Source organism: Scomber scombrus, chromosome 10, assembly GCF_963691925.1.
Source record: "Scomber scombrus chromosome 10, fScoSco1.1, whole genome shotgun sequence".
NCBI classification, from domain to species: domain Eukaryota; kingdom Metazoa; phylum Chordata; class Actinopteri; order Scombriformes; family Scombridae; genus Scomber; species Scomber scombrus.
The window spans coordinates 19,755,414-19,775,013 of NC_084979.1; the positions used below are offsets into that span (position 1 = coordinate 19,755,414).

The 19,600-nt window shown below is 40.0% G+C and overlaps 1 protein-coding gene across 2 annotated transcripts in view; it reads left to right on the top strand.

The window, feature by feature from the left end:
• grm7 (glutamate metabotropic receptor 7) overlaps positions 1-16,564 on the top strand; it is a 59,255-nt gene extending 42,691 nt beyond the window's left edge. The window contains exons 8-10 of one of the 2 annotated variants that reach the window (XM_062426495.1): positions 3,586-4,521; positions 13,043-13,295; positions 16,515-16,564. In XM_062426495.1, the coding sequence (XP_062282479.1) occupies positions 3,586-4,521; positions 13,043-13,295; positions 16,515-16,564 (1,239 nt within the window). The remainder of the gene's footprint in view (positions 1-3,585; positions 4,522-13,042; positions 13,296-16,514) is intronic. The other variant, XM_062426496.1, reaches the window with a different exon arrangement.
• Positions 16,565-19,600: the final 3,036 nt, after the last annotated feature.

A 19,600-nucleotide genomic window follows, 5' to 3' on the forward strand; every position in this document is an offset into this window, starting at 1 on the left:
TCAGATGAAATTTAAGGTACACCGCACAGTGCAAGTTAAATCATAATAAAGCTCCTGGTGCTCCAAAAGAAAGAGAGGGATTTTTAATATGACAATTTGTGGAATGTAATTTTTTGACATATTTAAGAGATAACAACATGAATATGGTGTTTTTCATTTTATGGGAACTTTAAATAACTTTAATTCACTTACAAAAAAAAACTGTCACACAGTATCAGTGTTCGGTGCAGAGACAGCTGCCGTGCTGCTTTTTAAGTGCAAGGTGTTGGTTTGTAGCCACTGTAATAGATCTCACTGTCACAACACAAGAATCGGCTTGGGTGATTCATGTGGACCATAAAGAAACTGATGAGTTTTATTTTATTTCAAGGCAAATATGGCTTGGAATTGCCCATATGATGGGTTGAAACCCTAGTTGAAAATTCTATGTATTTCTATGTAACTCAGATTACACAAAACATTGCATTTACATACAGATGAGTTAACATTTGCATAATGGCTCTCTGGATCACAAGAATTAAATTCGACTGAATGGATTTGATAGCACAGGTGGAGTAACGTCTGCTGCCGGAGCTTTGTGTTTCATTCTGTTTTAGTGTGATTACAAACCAAACAATGTTACAATGCAATTATATTCCAATGCAATAGGTATTACTTTGTTCAGTTACACATAAAGAGCAATCTAATTTAAAGGTTACCCCTGACTGAACATACCGATACACTTTGCGATCATTGATAAAGAAGTTCGATGCGAGGCTGTTCCAGCTCACAAAAGCTCAAATTAACTGTAAAATTAACAACTATAGCAAAACACGAATGAAAACTATAGCAGCCGTAAGAGAACAAGGTGTCAAAAATCTTGCTTCTGGTCTCCATAGCAACAGAGCTGTTGGTCTCATTACTGTTTCCACACTGTGTGTTATCGGGAGGTTTTCCAGAGAGCACCATTCATTGTCCAAATAACAAATGGCACCTTCATGCCCCCAGATAAATGGCAGATGATAATCTACCCAGACACCACAGAAACAACACATTTGTCATACAGGTATACACAACACAAACACACACTGTAGTTGTGTGTGCATGTGTGCCGCAAAAGTGCTGCTCTGTAACTGCAATTATTGGCAATTGCCACATTTGGAGGGGGCGATGCTGTTTATATCCTTAGCTGGAGTCATGTTTCATGTGATGGTATCTGCACCTAGTAGAGGTTTTTGGAGTTTTTTTTTATCTGCTGATGTTCATGTTAAAGATTGAGCGATAAGAGTATGACTTAAAAGGTCATAAAAAATGGTAAAATTGAGGTGACATCTTTTGAGAATTTCTGTGTGTTTAATGTGTGCCGACTTAAATTCCATTTCATTATAAAGTAATAGTTAGATGAGAGGATCAATGCCACTCGCATTCCAATTTAATATGAAGTTACAACCAGGAGACAGTTAGCTTAGTTTAGCACCTTTACAGCTCACTAATTAACGTGTTATATCTTGTTTGTGTGATCCATACAAGAGCGAAAGTGTTACAATGACAGTGTGTGGTCTTGTACAGAGTTCTGTGTTTTAATTACATTTCTTGGCCTTGTGTAATGGTGACCTGGAGTCTTGTTGTCACTGTGAGATTGCCAGGCAACCAATGATGTGTTTTTGTGCAGATTAAACACATGATATATAATGTGCTAATAGGTGAGCTTTAGGATTTTTTAACCTTTGGACAAAGACAGGGTAGCTGTTTCCTCCTGCTGCCAGTCTTTATGCTAAGATAACTGTCTCCTGGTGTTGGCTTCATGTTTAAATGACAGATATGACAGTCATGTTGTTTTCTCATCTCTCTGCAAGAAAAATAATATGAATTTCCTATAATGTCAAACTATTCTTTAAGGCATGAATCCATTTCACATCAAGGTATGATGCACCCTATAAAATTATAACGATAACTAGTTTTGTTCATTTTCTGTTACCTTTTTTTTTAACGATTTTTGCTGGCATAGATACTTTTATTCGACAGTAGAGAGACAGGAAATTACAGGAGAGAGAGGGGGGTGTGACATGCATAAAAGGTCCAACAACCGGGATTCGAACCGGGGTCCGCTGCGTATATGGCATGCGCTCTTAACCACTCTACCACCTGCACATCCTTCTGTTACCTTTTTAAATCTGTGTTATCAAAGCATGATTAAAAGACAAAGAAATAATTAAAGCTGCAGAGCAAGAATTTTGTCTCCCCCTCCTGGCTGTAAGAGTAATTACAAAAACACTGTGGACACATGCTTACATCATGCATTCGTCCGTGGCTATTTCGATTTTGTTGTGGCCGATAAAATTTGGAAAGTCTAGAAGAGCTGCATGATCAAATGAATTCCCATTCAAGTTAGCAGAGGGCTAACTGGAACAGCCAACTTCTCTAATAGTAGTCTCTATTGCTCTCTATATTGTACATAGGGCATGCCCAGTATGCGTTCATCCGGCCAGCGTGGGAATGTCAAACCCAACACCAGATTTAAACCTCCATTATACTGTGATATACAGAGAGATTTATCTGGTTGGATATGAATAATCAGCATTGTGTGAATTTGTTTGGCAAGGGCTTGAATGTAACGGACATTCATTTATATGTAAAAGTTCAGTGCAAGTTTACCTTTTATATTTAAACAAGAAGTAGTAGTTATACTATTTGTAGTAGTAGCTATAGTAGATATAGTGGTTTTATGTTGTTTTCCATGTTTTTCGTTACTTTTTGTTGTCCAGTTTATTTATTTGGGTTACAGGCCAATGTCTTAAATTGTTGTGAAACTGTACCTTTAATCTTCTGGCATTTTTCAAGGCATGGATCACTACACTTTCATAATAAATCAGAAGATCAGCTCAGAGTCTCATCAAAGCAATTTTAACACCCTAACAAAATATCTAAGGGGTCCTAAAAAATTCTTGTTGGCTTTTTTGAGGCTTACTTGTATGTTGAGACTATAGTTTGAGCTTAAATCATGAAACACCTCAGGCCTTTTTGAGTGGACTTTGAAATAGTTCTGCACTGTGTCTGTAAACCCCACTTTTCATTTTGATGACAAGATCATAAGTAGAAATAGCTCCGCAAAGTATAAAGTAGGTATTTTGCTATCCCAAATCCCATTCTCCTTCCTTCTCATCACATATTTCATACCTCACTGGCTCCTGTATTAAAACATAATGTCTTTTGCATTTCATATTTCTTTATTTTATTTCACTGAACAAAGGTAATCTCTGTTGCCATGGTGATTTCAATTACTTTCAAGTATTACAAAAGGCAATCCCTCTAAGGAATTGGCAAGGCAGATGTTGTACTGCATTAAGGTTAATTGTTTTTCAACAGTTTAACATTTTTCAGCTGTTTGCAAATATTGCATTGTACTTTGTTTTTTCAAATATAGCTCATGAAATTCATGATATAATTTCAATGGGCCAATCCTTAAGTTGTGTTGGAACTGTATATGAATGTTATGTCAAACTAAAAAGATGCCACATTTAGATGGTTCCTCATCTCTGGTTACACCTCTTGCTTATCTGTCTGTTGCTAACCTTCCCTTCCTGTGCTGTGTCATCTCTCTCCCAGCTGGAAGAGCTTCAGTGGCCAGATGGGGAGCAGGAGGTGCCTATCTCTGTATGCAGCCTGCCCTGCAAGACTGGAGAGAGGAAGAAGAGGGTAAAGGGCATGCCGTGCTGCTGGCACTGTGAACTATGTGATGGCTACCAATACCAGTACGATGAGACTTCTTGCAGATTGTGTGCCTACAACATGAGGCCCAACTCCAACAGAACCGCCTGCCAGCCAATCCCAATTGTCAAACTGGAGTGGCACTCCCCGTGGGCGATCATTCCCGTCTTCCTGGCTATGCTTGGTATCATCGCCACCATCTTCGTCATGGCAACCTTTGTACGCTACAATGACACGCCCATTGTCCGGGCGTCAGGCCGAGAGCTTAGCTACGTGCTGCTAACTGGCATCTTTCTGTGTTACATCATCACCTTCCTCATGATTGCCAAGCCTGATGTAGCTGTGTGTGCCTTCAGAAGGATCTTCCTGGGTCTTGGCATGTGCATCAGCTATGCTGCACTGCTCACCAAGACCAACCGCATCTACCGGATCTTCGAGCAAGGCAAGCAGACAGTCACGGCCCCACGCTTCATCAGTCCCACCTCCCAGATCGCCATCACTTCCAGTCTGATCTGCGTGCAGCTGCTGGGCGTGCTGATGTGGTTCGCCGTGGACCCACCAAACACCATCGTCGACTACGATGAGCAGAAAACCATAAACCCCATGCTGGCCCGTGGCGTACTGAAGTGTGACATCACAGACCTACAGATTATCTGCTCATTGGGTTACAGCATCCTGCTGATGGTGACCTGCACCATCTACGCCATCAAGACAAGGGATGTACCAGAAGACTTCAATGAAGCCAAGCCCATTGGCTTCACCATGTACACCACTTGCATAGTCTGGCTGGCCTTTATCCCGATTTTCTTTGGCACAGCCCAATCTGCAGAGAAGGTGAGTCAATTCTTTCTTTTTCTGTCTCTCTTTCTATCCTTTGTTCTTTCTTTCTCTTTGTCACCACCTTTCTCTGTGTCTGTCTCTCTGCCTCCCCTCACAAATCTCACTCTTATTCCTTCATTTTTGTACAAAAAATAAAAATAAAAAACACGGAGAGTACATACAGGGAGAACTCACACACACACAATTTGTGACTGTATAAGTTATGGGTACAATTTTCTTTTGATTTCAAATTCATATGGCTCCGATGTGCATGGAAACCCACACTAGGACCACCACAGACAGAAATAAGCATATAAAGGCGGAGGAAGAATTGATGTTAAGCACCAGAATCCTGAAATGCCTGAGGAGTGATATGTAAGGGGGTGCCGACAGCTCCTGATGCCATTATCTTAACTCTCATGCCCAGGGCTCAACATATACTATTATGCCTTATTCTGGAGAGGAAGAAAAACAGGTTGAAGAGGTGGAGGAAGGAGAGGATAAGGAACTGGAGGAGGATGAAGGCAGGGAGAAATGGGGGGTAAATAGAAGTTTGATTCAACACATTCCTTCTCCTGACAGCTGCGATCTACTCAACAAAGCATTTGACATTGGGTGCTACTGGAGTTGATTGAGAATATGACATTTTGACCTTCTGTGCTAGTCGTTGCTTATCTGGGCAGCACTGGTGCATTCATCTGCTGGACTCATGAGCTATGCATGCTACTTGGCAGGCCGTGTGTTCAAGATCGAGTAGAGGGGAAGTTTTCCACTGACAGAATATCGATGCTGACAGGAAAGTGTTACTCCTAACCTTTTGAGAGGCACGCCGTTCAATATCCTTCCTGCTAAGCTACTGCATGAGATGGATCAGATTTTCCTCATCTCAATTTGCTACTGATTTCATAGATGAATTACACCCTCAGCAGCGATTAGGAGTTCATTATGTTACTAGCGGCGACTAGCAAGGCAGTAATGTGTTTATCTTTCCCCTTTATGCAGTTAACTCTTTCTTCACACAAGCTGCTGCCTTACACTCACCTCTAGTTCATACCGTAGCATCCTGGTGTAATGGCCTGTGTGGGTGCATTTCTGTCTGCTCCCTAGCCACTGCTAGTGAGAAGTGCCTTTGCATGTCTTGGAAACGTTCGTTGCAAAAGCTGCAGTGTAGTTAAGATGAAGTGCTATCTTATTCATAATTTCAGCTTACTTAAGGTTTCAGAATGAACACGCATTCGTGACAACGCCCGTCAATTTGAAAACTGTTCTTACTGGTTCATAAGATCCCTGTATGAATACTTTCAGTCAAAATTGGCACAAAATATAAAAACAGTGAAAAAATAGTGTCACTAGGTGAGAGAGATGTGCAAGGACTACATGGGATCAACAACAGATTAGTGTGTTTGACTATATCCTCACTTAATGAGTACCTCACCCTATTGTGTTTTTATGTGCGTACACAGGTGGCTAAACACTGACCCCAGGTTGTCCAATATCAAAAGATTTACGAAAATATGGTGGTGATATGCTGCCAGTGATAATCTAAAAAGTCAAAGGGCTGTTTGACCTTATCTTGTTTTATTGTATTATATTGTAGTAGAAATTGTGACTGCACTGTGGTATTTCTTTAACTCAACACAGTTAAGATGCCCTTATTTCCACACCTGTGACTCCCCCCTCTCCCTCTGTTTTTCCCATTCAAACTCTTATGCATATGATTTATTAAACCAGGTAAAATCTCACTGAGATCTTTTCAAGAGAGACCTGGCCAAGAGAGCAGCACAAATATGACCACACACACTACAAACAAGTGAACACAATATCCAGTTGCCATACAAGGTCAAGAGCAAAAGTCCAGTTATGATGCGTAAAGACGTACAATTTTCTAAAACAATTTCAGTGAAAATTAAGAAGCAATCACATTGACCAAGAGCACTATTTTCTCAATCCTTAAAATTGACTTAAATTCCCCCTTTGTAATCAGCTCTGACAATTTCAGGTCTTTCTGTACATTATTTCGGGAAGAAGGGGAAGCATATTTAAAAGCTTTTTTTTGCCCAACTCTGTTCTAAGTCTGGGGACCAACATTTGTAGAATATTGTGAGAGTGCAGACCATTTAGATTTTTTTAGATAAAGATGAACCAGCCTATGGAAAAAAATTATTTATAAAAGCCAACCAATGTAAAAGTCTGTCTCTACAGAAAGAAATGGCCATCTAGCAGCAGCACACAGAGTACAGTGATTACTCCTGTAGGCAAGGCAAGGCAAGGCAAGGCAAGGCAAGGCAAGGCAAGGCAAGGCAAGGCAAGGCAAGGCAAGGCAAGGCAAGGCAAGGCAGCTTTATTTATATAGCGCATTTCATAACCAACATGAAGCACAGTGGTATGCAGTATGCATATTCTTTAGCCATTGGTCAGGTGCAGTCATAAGGCCATAAGTTGTCCATTAAAGGTAAAACATAGCCAAAATCAAGTTCTTCCTGTCCAGAGGGAGAAAAGGGATTTATTCCTAAAAAGAAACTTAATTTAAGTTTCAACTTGGAAACAAGGTTTTCAGTGTGTAATTTGAATGACAAGTTATGATCAGTAATGATACCTAAATACTTATATGTTGTGACCATTTCAATTTCAACCCCTTGAGCAGTTGTGATCTCAGGAAGATTACATTTTAACTGCCATTTGAAAATATCAGTATTTGGATTTGCCTGCATTTAATACCAACTTAAGTTGAGTCAAATGAGACTGATCAACATCAAAGGCAGACTGCAGGAATTCAGTGGTTTGTACTAATGAAGGAGGTGAGTTATATATACCTGTATCATCTAACACATAAACTAACACTACATAAAAATGGAATGCAGCATTTCATAAATTAATCAAAGATTACATACATGAAAAACAACAGTGGTCCTAGTATTAAACCCTGGTGCACGCCTTTTGATAGAGATGAAGACCAAGAAAACTAGACAAATTGTGTTCTAATAAGTAATTTGAAAACCAGCTTACAGCATGCCCAGATATAGCCAATATTGTAACATCTATCCACCAAGGTGACATAATCAACTGTGTCGAATACCTTGGACGAAATAAATAACGAGAGCTGCACAATGTTTTTTGTTGTTTTTTTTGCAATCCAGTGTCTCAATAATGTTGTTCACCACTTAAACAGCAATGGTTATTGTGCTGTGTTGTTGTTGATGTTGCAATAGAATACCATTTGTGTACTAAAACTTAAGTTGTTCTCCTGAACCTTTCAAGTACTTTAAGTAAAACATACCATTTAGATCAGCCTGTAGTTATTAACAACTGAGGGATCAATTCCTTTTATCAAAGGGAGAACATAGGCAGATTTCCATCTGTTAGGAATCTCATTGTTGGATCGAGTAAGATTGAAAATATAAGTGAGATGTTCTGCCTCTCAGGGAAGCCATGCGAAAAAGGTAACAAAAGATCACAAAGCATCCCCTCACCTCCTGTGCACCTGCATGTGCTCAGTGAACTACTCCACACACTCAAGTTAATTACTGTGAGAGTCAGCAGCATCCAAATTCAGTTGTCCTCATTAATGGGGACTGACTAACTTTTGAAACAAACTCCAGGTCTGCATGTCACTGTTGAAATAGACTTTTAATCAGTTCAGAATCAGAAACCATAGAAATATGCAAAATTGGTGTTAACAGAGTCACAAAAACAGTGTTGTTAATTGAGTAAGGAAACTAGCAAATAGATGTACTGATGGGAGGCTGTCATTCAACATCTTTCGTCTTTGACCACAAAACAGACATTTTCTCTACAGTTCAGAAGAGTGGGTTGATGATATAATGAAACATTTTTCCTTAGGCACAGAAACTTTCTAGTAAAACACCCACAAGAGTCAGTCGTGCCTAAAAGAGAAATTCATGTCATGAAAACGCACATACCTAAATACATGTCTGGAAACCACTTAGACTCTTGTAAGATGCCTTCTGTACCCACATAAACTTCGTGAGAAAAGACTGTGCTGCCAAATGTCATTAGTAATGACTAACGCAAAACTTGCTTTCTCTAGCTTTCAGCAGGTAAAATGAATATTGCAACTTCTAATCCTCCTGTCTCCCTGAAAACAACTGCACTTGATGGGACTTGACATATTTGCAGAGATGTGAAATCTTTTGAAAATAATATGGGAAATTCCCTCACCTTCCAGTTGTTTTATGAGTGACACCTTGAGCAGACAGCACCAGAGGCAGACTGCAGGCAAAAAGCTAAAACTGGTCAAGAAAGAAAGGTTGTCGTTTTCATTTTGAAAATAATTGTTGAACATTCTTCAAGATGAAGAGGATATCGTTTACCACAGTCAAAATAGAAACAATGAAGACATATTGTAGTTTTCCTGACAGTTGAAGGTTTGATTATTAGATGAGCAAAAATCCAAATACAGAAAATAACACTTTTTATTTGTTAGTTTTACATTTATAGGACTATAACTTGGGGAACTAGTTACCAAGGTTATATATGCTTACATATGATACCAAAAGTAATAAATTGCTTGAATCTTATATTGACATTTTCTACTATACTAATTATGTAGTCAACTTTTAAAAGACATATTTTAGGATTTAAAAAAATATTAAAAATGTTTTTTTCCAAAAGAAAGTATATAACTTTAATAAAATCCTTAAAAGGACACAAAGAATGAAGAGTGCCTGTAATGCATGCAAGCCGTGTTGTATTGTGCAGTAGTGCACACACAGCAGTGATATTTAAAACTCTCTTTGGGCTGTGGCGCATCTTCCCATGAGGCACATGGAATTCTACTTATGTCCCCTCTAGATGGTGAAATTTTATTTCAGTAATGTCACCCAGTCTGATGAAATACACCATACCAATAGGAACACATCTGCCTAATATTGTAGCTGTGCTATAATTTGAAATAAATTGGTAATAAATTAGATTTTACCTGCTGTAAGTAAGTTGAGATATCCTTCATGACAATCAAGTATTTGTCACCCCAGCGAATGGTACATAATTGTGTTCAAATACAGGTTTTTATTGCAGTTTGGAATGTTGTGTTGAGCATTACCTTTATGATCTCTTTGCGTAAAGATAATGCAATCAATGATGGATTTTATTACTGCTGAAATAATTGCTTCTTACAGAAACATCAGCGTTGCCAAGCTTGTTGCTTTTTCGCAGGGAGTTGCTTTTCCTTGCGGCAAAAAAAGCTGTTGTGAGGACATCAGTTCATCTGCAGGAACAGCACATATTCTCCTCTGCATCAGCCAATCACAAAATATTACTTAATTTTCATCAAAACATATCTTTAACTAAGCTCACTGTTACCAAACATCTCTTCTTTCATTGACTGACTGACCACCATCTCCCTGTGAATAGGCTCCTAAATATTGGCAAAGATAGGAGTTCTTTCTTAAGTTAATCGAGTCGAGGAAACATCAACAGTGACTTCCTCAGATTGTTCTGACTATTAATAGCCTGCTCTAACAAATTCAGGGAAGGTTATGTATACTACAACCTCTTTATCTGCCAATCCCGAAGCCCAGAAGTGGTGACCTTCAGTGCAGAGTCAAAATGTAGAGAAGGCCATCCAAAAAAAGGAAAGCGGTGTCTCAAATATGGAATAGGGCTTTGCAGCACAGAGCCAGACAGAGTTATTCATAACATGAGCTGGGCTGGAAAGTAGGCCACCTAAAACAACAAGAGACAACCAGGTAGTTGAGAGGAGACTACAAATCCCCCAGATCCATTATTGAAGGCATTCTCTAACAGGGCAGAGAGCATCCTAATTGTCACTTACAAAATAAAGTCCTTATCGCTGTGTGCATTTATAGTACTCAACCATACACAACTAAATTGCCTTTGCAGTAAGTATATCCCTGGTGGGTGTAATTATGAGAATTACCCTCAACAGCTTTTTGTCTAAATGGAAGACATGTCGTTTGTTGTGGCTGGATGTTGGCATTTGTCTTGTCAATGAGATGTAAAATTCCAAAGCAACCGTTTGATTCCTGATGAGGACGTTAATAAATCATTACTGCGGCTATAAATAGAGAGTTGCCAAGCGGTTGTGAAAATGACTTCATGTATTTATTTATGTTAAAGCAACAGGAATTAATTATGGATGTTCTGTGACAAGCTAAACAGTTGAGTGGTGGGTGAGAGGGCTACGTATTTGGGTCAAGCTCATAGAGGCACAATGAGAAACCCTGACTCGGTGATTAGAGGCAGTGAAAAAAAAGTGGGGATTTGGTTTTGTGTGTTTACGTGTATATGTATCTGTGCGCATGTGTAGCTGTATTAGAGGGAGTGAAAACCTATATACCTACATGGGTTTTTGTGTATGTTTGTGTGAGTGTGAGTGTGTGTGTGTGTGTATGTGTGTGTATGTATGTATGATTTTGGTTGTGTGTGATAAGTATGAGCAAGCACCTAATGCTCACTGTGTCCCTGCTCCTGAAATCAACTCCCCTGCATGGTCAATAAATCAGTTGTGATAGGGTCAGCATTGCAACGTCTAAGGTATCAGAATCTCATTAAAAGCTTATTCCAGCCGTGTTTAGTTGCTTGCACCAAACTCTGTAGTGTTGCCATGGATACCAGACAGGTTACCAGCTACCAAACAAGGAAACACAGCATAGGGCGGAGAATCTCTAGTGATTATAATTGATGCCACGTGCACTCCTTCACAATGCTTTGATCGGTTACCCCAATATCTAATCATAAACACTGCAAATTCGCATCTCAGACACAACATTTCCGTTCTCCCACAGCTAAGAGTGACACAGAACAGCACCGAGAGCATTGTGATATTCATACAGTTATTAATGCATGGCGCGCCAGCCAGATCACTGCCTCTGATGCTTCTCCACAGAGAAACGAAAGGGGAGGGAGAGAAAGCAGTTGAGTGCATTGGCATGTTGATGATATCAAGCATTGGTGGAGACTGGAAGACTAAAGCATGACTGGCATGTAAAGTAGTCCGCATGGTATGAAAGATATGACCATTAGTCTTGCTATCTACAAAGTAAAACTGTATGCAAATAGTGACATTTCTTCCTCTCACTGAAACGGTAAACATTTCGCTGCTCTCCAGATACACTGTGGTACCTAAAGTGTTTACAGTTGTATTCTCTCCCCATCCACATTAGCAGCGGTTGACTGAGAGGCAGCATATAAGTGACATCTGATGCTTTCGAGTGCTGTAGATTAAGAAGGCTTTAGCGATCTGCTCTTTAAACAATAATGTCCCCTCTTGAAGTGATTTTCTTTCCACTAAGACCCTTAAATGAAAGAAGAGGCTCTTGTGTGTACGCTGAATAACCAACTTTTCCCCCTCGTCAAATCACCACCTTATAATGAAGTCACTCTATGAACCCAAATTATAGTGTGATCTGGGTTATGTAAGCTCGCAATTACAACTCGGCGATGTGAAAGGTGTTACTCAAGCTAAGAAAAGGAATGTCGTGCAGAAAGCATACAAGAGAATGTACCTATGTGTGTGGCTCACATGAATGGCAATCTTATGAATGATCTCACCACTTAATGCAGAGAGAGCCTTTCATAGGCTGCACTCCACTGCGTGCAGAGCTGCAGAAAAACAAATGTAGGCCTGCTCTACACTGCAGATACTGTGTGCTTAGTCCATTCTTAGTCATTTATTGTACCCCAGGAGGAATTTACATTAAAATGGGCCTTGGCTGTGGGGTTTATAATAGGACTAGGTAGCAGTAGATTGGTATGATGAATGCTTGAGTGGTGAGATAAAGCATCCAAAATGAAAAGAAAGGAGAGGTGACTGCAACGTGTCACGGACAGATCCTCGCCAGACAGTGTAGTCTATCAATCTAGTCAAGAGTCTGAGTGGACAGACCGGAAGAAAGGAGGCCATGCGAGGACATTTTGATAAAGTCATAGTGATGTTTCTGCTATTGTCATTAATACGCTTGAACCATCTTTGACTTGAGTGAGTAGCTGCAGGTCAGGCTTTAATAAATGCTGCTGAATTATGTTATGCTTGATTGCTCTTTTCCCCACAGCGACACATAGCAAATATCCAGACCAGCTATGTGTCCAATGATTATATTAGATTATCAAAAAATAATTTTAACATTGAATTATCAGGAGGTTTTGTATTATATTAGAACATAAAGTAAACATAAAGTAAACATATCTTTTAGTGATGTGGGTCCTTCTGTCAGGAGATTTTTTTACACTCCAGGAATAAAAAAGGACAACGACCTATGACGTTTTTTGCTGGATGCTCAGATTATGTTAACAGGCTGTACTTATTATTCAGTTTTGCCTCATCATTTTATCTAGAATGACTGTGTAGTAATTGGCCACAGATGTTAAGCCATATAGCACTCTTGTCCCTGATTTTTCTTTTCTCTTTCTCTCTAAGGTTTAAATGATACTTCTGACTTATATAGCTGCCAAATAAAGTTCAAACCTCATACAAAGGAATTGCCCATTTTTTCATGTTTGCTGCTATTAAAGTGCGTATTAAAAACATGCTTTACCTGTCTGCTCTTCCCTCTAGCTGTACATTCAGACAACCACCCTGACCATCTCCATGAACCTTAGTGCCTCAGTAGCACTGGGCATGCTCTATATGCCCAAGGTGTACATCATTATCTTCCACCCTGAGCTGAACGTACAGAAGAGGAAGCGGAGCTTCAAGGCTGTGGTCACAGCTGCTACAATGTCTTCACGTTTGTCCCAGAAGCCCAATGAGAGGCCCAATGGAGAGGCTAAGACTGAGCTGTGTGAGAACCCTGCTGCTGACCCCATGAGTAAGTAACCCAGTGAGAGAATCACAAAGCCTCACAGCCACATGTGCACCAAGCTTGTTAACGTTTACAGTAGACCACACTTCACTAAAGAAGACTTTTGGTCAAAATGCATTTAGATTACATATATTAATTCAACATGAAAACATACTGATATATTATATGTTATGTAATCTGCTTAATTAAATCTGTGAATGCATGAACACTCAAATGTTTGGTTACATACAAACTGTGATAAGTTATATGATGAATCTGTGACACTAACATTACACAAAGTGAATTTAATATCTATGCCTTATTAAATATCCATATATATACATATACATACATACACACACACACACACACACACACACACACACACACACACACTCACACACACACACACACACACACACACACACACACACACACACACACACACACACACACACACACAAACACACACACTTATGTATATATATATGTGTGTGTGTGTGTACTGTATATACATATACATACACAGACACACACACATACACAGTACTCACAAGTTTAAACACACTGTTCCATTCCCTTGAATGAGGAAGTGTGTCCACACTTTTCACTGGTACTACAAATATGACTTATATCTGTGTGTTTTGTCCTCAGTGATTTAATAAAGCTATAAAGATTAGGGTGTGATACAGACCACAAAAAAGACCTCAGAGCTGAGATCTACATTTACAGTACATGTGTGAGATGGAGGTTTCAATTGGTTTGAAAATATTTTTAGATTGATATGTCTTTCTATTCTTTCTTTCTCATATTTCCTTTCTTGTTCTAGAAAGTCGCATTCCAGCAATTTAAGTGGCTGGCTACTTAGGTAAAAAGTATGTAAAATGTCCTATAGAATGGACCCAGTTATCTCTTTCCTTGATAAAGGGTTAGACCTTCAGTCCGAGTGCACAGCAGCATGAGAGAAGATGGGGGAAGAGCTCAGTGAAAAGATTTGAAGAAGCATGGCTTTGTTGTGGGAATGGAAGGAGATAATCTGTCTCTATAGCTGTGTGTTACTCATACCTCCCTTCATCTGAAACAGTAAGCATGATCCTGTTAGCAAAGATAATACTCGGTTTTACTACGTGAGAGGGGAAGCCTACGTACTTCTATAGTTAGGTGATATATAGTGTTTCCTTTGGGTGATAAACACCAACACAGAAGAAAATGCAAAAGCTGTATTTCAGACTCTTGCGATGGAAGCTCTTTGCTCTTCTCCAGTGAGGAAAAACCCAGAGATGATTGACAGCTCATGCAAATCACACATCACAGGCTCCGAAGGTCTCCTCTCCCACAACGCTTCTAATCACACAGAGCGATCATGGTACCCACAGGTGCGCCAGCCCCTCAACCCCTCTTTGAATTATGCCTATGATATGACAGTTGTCACACTCATCTGTCAAGAGTGGAATGAGCTTGTGTATCTGTGTATGCATACAACTGTGTGGGCATCTTTGCATGCCGTTTTCAGTGTGTGTATTAGTGTGTGACTTAATGTGTGAGTTACGCACATATAAGTGAGAGAGCTAATGCAAGTGTATCAGGGGATGGCGGGCATATCTTTGCCAGTCACACATGTGGCTCATCGAGCAAATACATTCTGCATAGAGAGTGAAACCTAAACATCTGTCGCAGCAGCACATCAAAAGTCCCCAAGCAGGGCACACAGTCTCTAGGAGGCCGTCCCAAAAGTGAACCGAGTCATCTGTTCTGTGCGACTCTCACCTTCTGTCTCTCCTACATGAATGTCTTCTCGCCTCGTCTCCCCTCCCTGCACACTCTCTCCTCCCCTTGCCCTTCTTTTTTAGCAGCAGTGGAAGTGACATTTATTAATGGCGAATTTATGTGCATGACCGCCCCGAAACCTGAACTGTGGCTCCACCATCCCTGGAGACTGTCCGTCAATTCCTGTAACCATCAGAGCGCCAAATACCTCCTTTTCAGAGCCCATCAGCCCTGTACGCGATGACTCAGAATGATTTATAGGATTAAGAACATTAGCAGTTCTGCAGATTTACACTGGTATTGATACAGTGTCATATCTTCATGATTACGCTTCTCTGAGATGTTGAAATGATTCACTGCCTTGTACTATTTTTACTGACTTATTGCTTTTCAGATCAATTTAACAGCAACCTAAACAGCAGAACAACATAGAAGAAAATTCATGATAAACACATTTGATGAGATAAATAATCAGCTGTCAATACTAAGAATTAAGGTGATAGCAGAGGTAGATGTCTCAATCCCAGAATAAATCAATCAATAAACACACATGCACACACAGTGTATTACTCAAAAATGAAGTCTTTCTGAAGACTGTTTATGGTTACCAGCAAAAATCAGTTGTACATTTGCTTATGTTTTATTCATCATACTTGCAGGCCAAGACTACAAAATGCAGCTGTAAAGAAATGGTGCGACTTTAATTGCATAGCCCATGGGAGTTGGTTGCCATGGCAACTTTAAAGCAGCAGAATGAGAATTTATAGCAATGTCTTTGATTAAGGAAAATGTACATCAACCTTCTCTCACTGTACAGAGAAGACGACATTCACACAGATACACACATCCTTGTATTTGCTGTTTATCCTCATGAGCACATTCACATGTCCTCATTACAGTCTTGACCCTTAAAAATAAACTTAATTCTAAGTGTAACCTTAACTCTAAACTTCATTCCTGTCCTCTAACAGCTTTTTCAAGAAGTCGTGACGAGCCAGAGTGACCTCAGCTCACAAAAAATGCCCACGCTATAAACATTTTGAAACTCAAACGGCTCTCATAAGGATAGATGTACAGGAGGACACACAAACACACGCAGTACCTAGGCACTCAGCCACATTCCGATATGTTTCCATGGCAATCCAGACTGGGATCACATTGCATGCCCTAGCATTTGTTCGGTGCCCACTTGTGTGGTGTTTGTGTTTTTTATCACTAGTTAACATCTGAAAATAGAAACTAAGGCTTTACACGGGGGTATTGTGAGTTGGAATGATACACTAGGCCAGAAAATATTGCTACTGATTGCACACAGCTGGAGCTAAGAATGCACAGCACAGTAGGGACAGTTTACCAAAGCGGATGATGTTTATTTGCCTCTGTTTGCGAACAGAAAATTGAAAAGATGTATTTTCTCGTTGTTTCATTTCAAGCAGTGCACAAAGTAAATCTTAATCTTAGTGTTTTCTTTTCCCTCAGGTCAAGCAACCAAGAAAACATACGTGAGTTACAACAACCTCAGGATCTGATCTGCTTGAAAAATGAATGCTGTTTGTCCTTTATCTGTGTTTGAAAAGGAAGTAGAGGAACACAGAAAGACAGACAATGTCAAGAGAGAAAGCGCAGGCTTCCCAGCAGCACCTGCAGTACCTATGCACTCCAGGACTGTGGATAGCATCCAACCTTCATCCAGACATGATACATGAGTCCTGACAGACACTAGCACAGCTGCAGGCCAGTGTGGCTGGGTTGGCCTCCAGACCCAAACTGTACTGTAGGTTTTAAACTTGTGTTGTGGCTCCCTTCTCTCTAACAGGGAACAACTTGCCTGCTAAAAGGGGTCACTGTGAACAAGGACAGACGCAAAAAGGACACTGGATCTACTTTCAAGATATTTTCTTTTGAAATGTCATTAAAGCCATATTCTCTTGGGGTTCCCATTATCTGATTTCTGTTTTGTATTGTTTATAAGTGATTTTCTTCTGTGCCTCTTTTTTCTTGGAGTTGATTTAAATACCTTGAACAGCAAGCTCTGCCACATACAGTATTTTGTTTTACAGAGATCGACTCAAAATCAGTCCCAGATGATTATTATGTTAGAGTGATGGGCATTGTAAGTATATTTTTTTGTAAATATTTGAGAGTATTTTCATGTTTGGAGTACAAAACTAGATATCCAGTCTTTGTTCAATTGGATTTGGATGGTAATGAAAAGCACCACAAAGTGTTCACTTTGCATGTGCCAATGTATGTCTGTTCTATTTGATGTAAACAAACAAAAAAAAGAGAAATAAATTCTGAAAATGACAATGAGCTTCAGCATCCTTCTGCGGTTTGTTTTCTTTATCAGAACTGAACTTCATTAAATTGCAGAATATGGCTTTAATCTGTTGTTGAATTGACAACCCCCCCCACCCTTGTATCTGCAAGCATGTTTGTTTTATATAGTTTCGTACTGGGTATATTATGCCTAATTATAGTGTGAGAAACAAGCAATCATGCAAGTATGTGGTGATGTTTGTCAAATTATGAACATGTAATAAAATAATTTTGTTATCTTTTATACAATGAAACCAGACAGCATAGTTATTTCTGTACATGAGTCTGTTTGTGTGACTGGTTGTGTTTGTGTTTCAGAGCAGGAGAGCATATCGCATGTTTAAACTGATGTATGAATAAGTACCATTAATCACTGTGTTGTTTATGGGTCTCTGTAAACTGATGGAAATGTCATGCGCTCGTTTTACTGTCTCACCCCATGACAGGGCACATTAGGGAGCTTGCCGAGCTGTGCTGCCATGCAGAAGAGATGAGACCCTGCGAGAGGAGAGAATGTCCACTAGCCGACTCTTTTACTCACCCTTTGCTCTTTCTGTCTCATCCGTTGTTTCTCTCTCACTATTGCTCCTTCCAAGTCTCACTGCTGATCCCCCTACATGAATAATATAACATGTCAGATCAATTTGTCCTGCTGATGACCAAGCCTTTACGAGCTAACCACTCTTTATTCCTGCTCCTGCCTGCAAGCATAATGTTACTATTTTCATTATTGATTATTATATAAAAACATGAATAGGCCATGCATGAGAGACTTCTGTTTCTTCACATGTTAGGTGTCTCCCTCTAGAGTGTTACATAGGCAAATGATATATGGCCAAGAGATGCTGATTCCTCTGTTTATGTATGTGTGTGTGAGAGAGAGCGAGTGAGAGGGAATGAGGTCCTTACCCACACAGGTTTTCCGTTGTTTCTATTTCCATTTGTCTGGCATCTCTCTTAGCTCCTGTGGGACCAGATGGTCTTTACTTTTCATATATACAGTCTGTCATTTTTTGTTGCACACAGCCAAGAAAAATCCCACTTATGCCCAATTAAGACTAGCCTCTCCCCCACCAAATTAATTGCCTGTGTCAGTGTCTGTGTGTAAGAGGGGCTGAACAGAATAGATCTGCAGCTCAGCAAAAAAGAAGAGAAACAGTGAATAGCTCGAGCAATAGCATCTTGGATGTTGATGTGCAGCAAAAAGAAAAAAGAAAAGAGAGGCAATGTTTGAAATGCAGGAATCATTTCAAAATCTGAACAAGGTGTGTTTGGGAATGGGTTTTTACCTACTTCATAGTGAGAGGTATGTTCTCCATCTCCAAACTCTCAAGGCTCCTGCGTCACAGCCCACCTGCTCCGCATGCATCTGTTCTGTAGGCAGTAGTTTCCTGGGAGAATTAGGAGGGGGAGACATCAAAGGGAGGAAACTAATCATGGTGGACTGAGAGCAAGGCACACTCCACCACAAGGACTTAAATGTTTCAAACTCTTAGGACTGTCAGTCGAAGAATATAATGCGTGGAACACTTAAAGTTGAAGAGATTTTATAGACTCCTTAAATGTACACTGTGGTGGGCTCGCCACCGGTTCTGACTATTAAGAGCTGTCTAGATGGTTACAAATTGGGTCATGTCTGCATGACCCAATTTGGATGACAAGGTGACGCCACATTTCAGTGCATGCCTCATGTGACATGTAGAGAAGTCACAGCACCAAAGGCACAGGCGTTCTTTAGTCTGAGTTTTCATGTCACTTTGGTCCAGCACCGCCTTTGAGGAAAGCCTTCCTTATCTTGTCAGAACTCCTGATGCGCTCTTTCACAGACAATTTACTGATGCTGGATCTAGATTAGCTCTGTTTCATGGCTCCTGGGCCCTGGGCTCTCCTATCTCTCCATAAACGTCCAATTATCCAACTCCAGCCAGAGTGAAACCTTATCTCCTTCCCGTCAGTGACCAACCGAGGCCTGATATAGCATAGGGTGGATAAAAACACTCTTCTTATTTTCCCCCCACTGCATCTTGTACTCTAAACCTCCTTATGATGCTTGCTGTTTCCCAGCATCTTCCTCGTCCTTGCCTTTCTGGAGAAATCAGGCCAGTACTGTTACCGCATGCACATAAGATTTTATAATTAGTGGTACAGTAAGATAGCCATTGGACAGACATGAATCACTTCACCCTCATCTCCTCATAGGCACTAATTACCCTCCACATGAAGATTACCAGTGAATTTTGTGAATA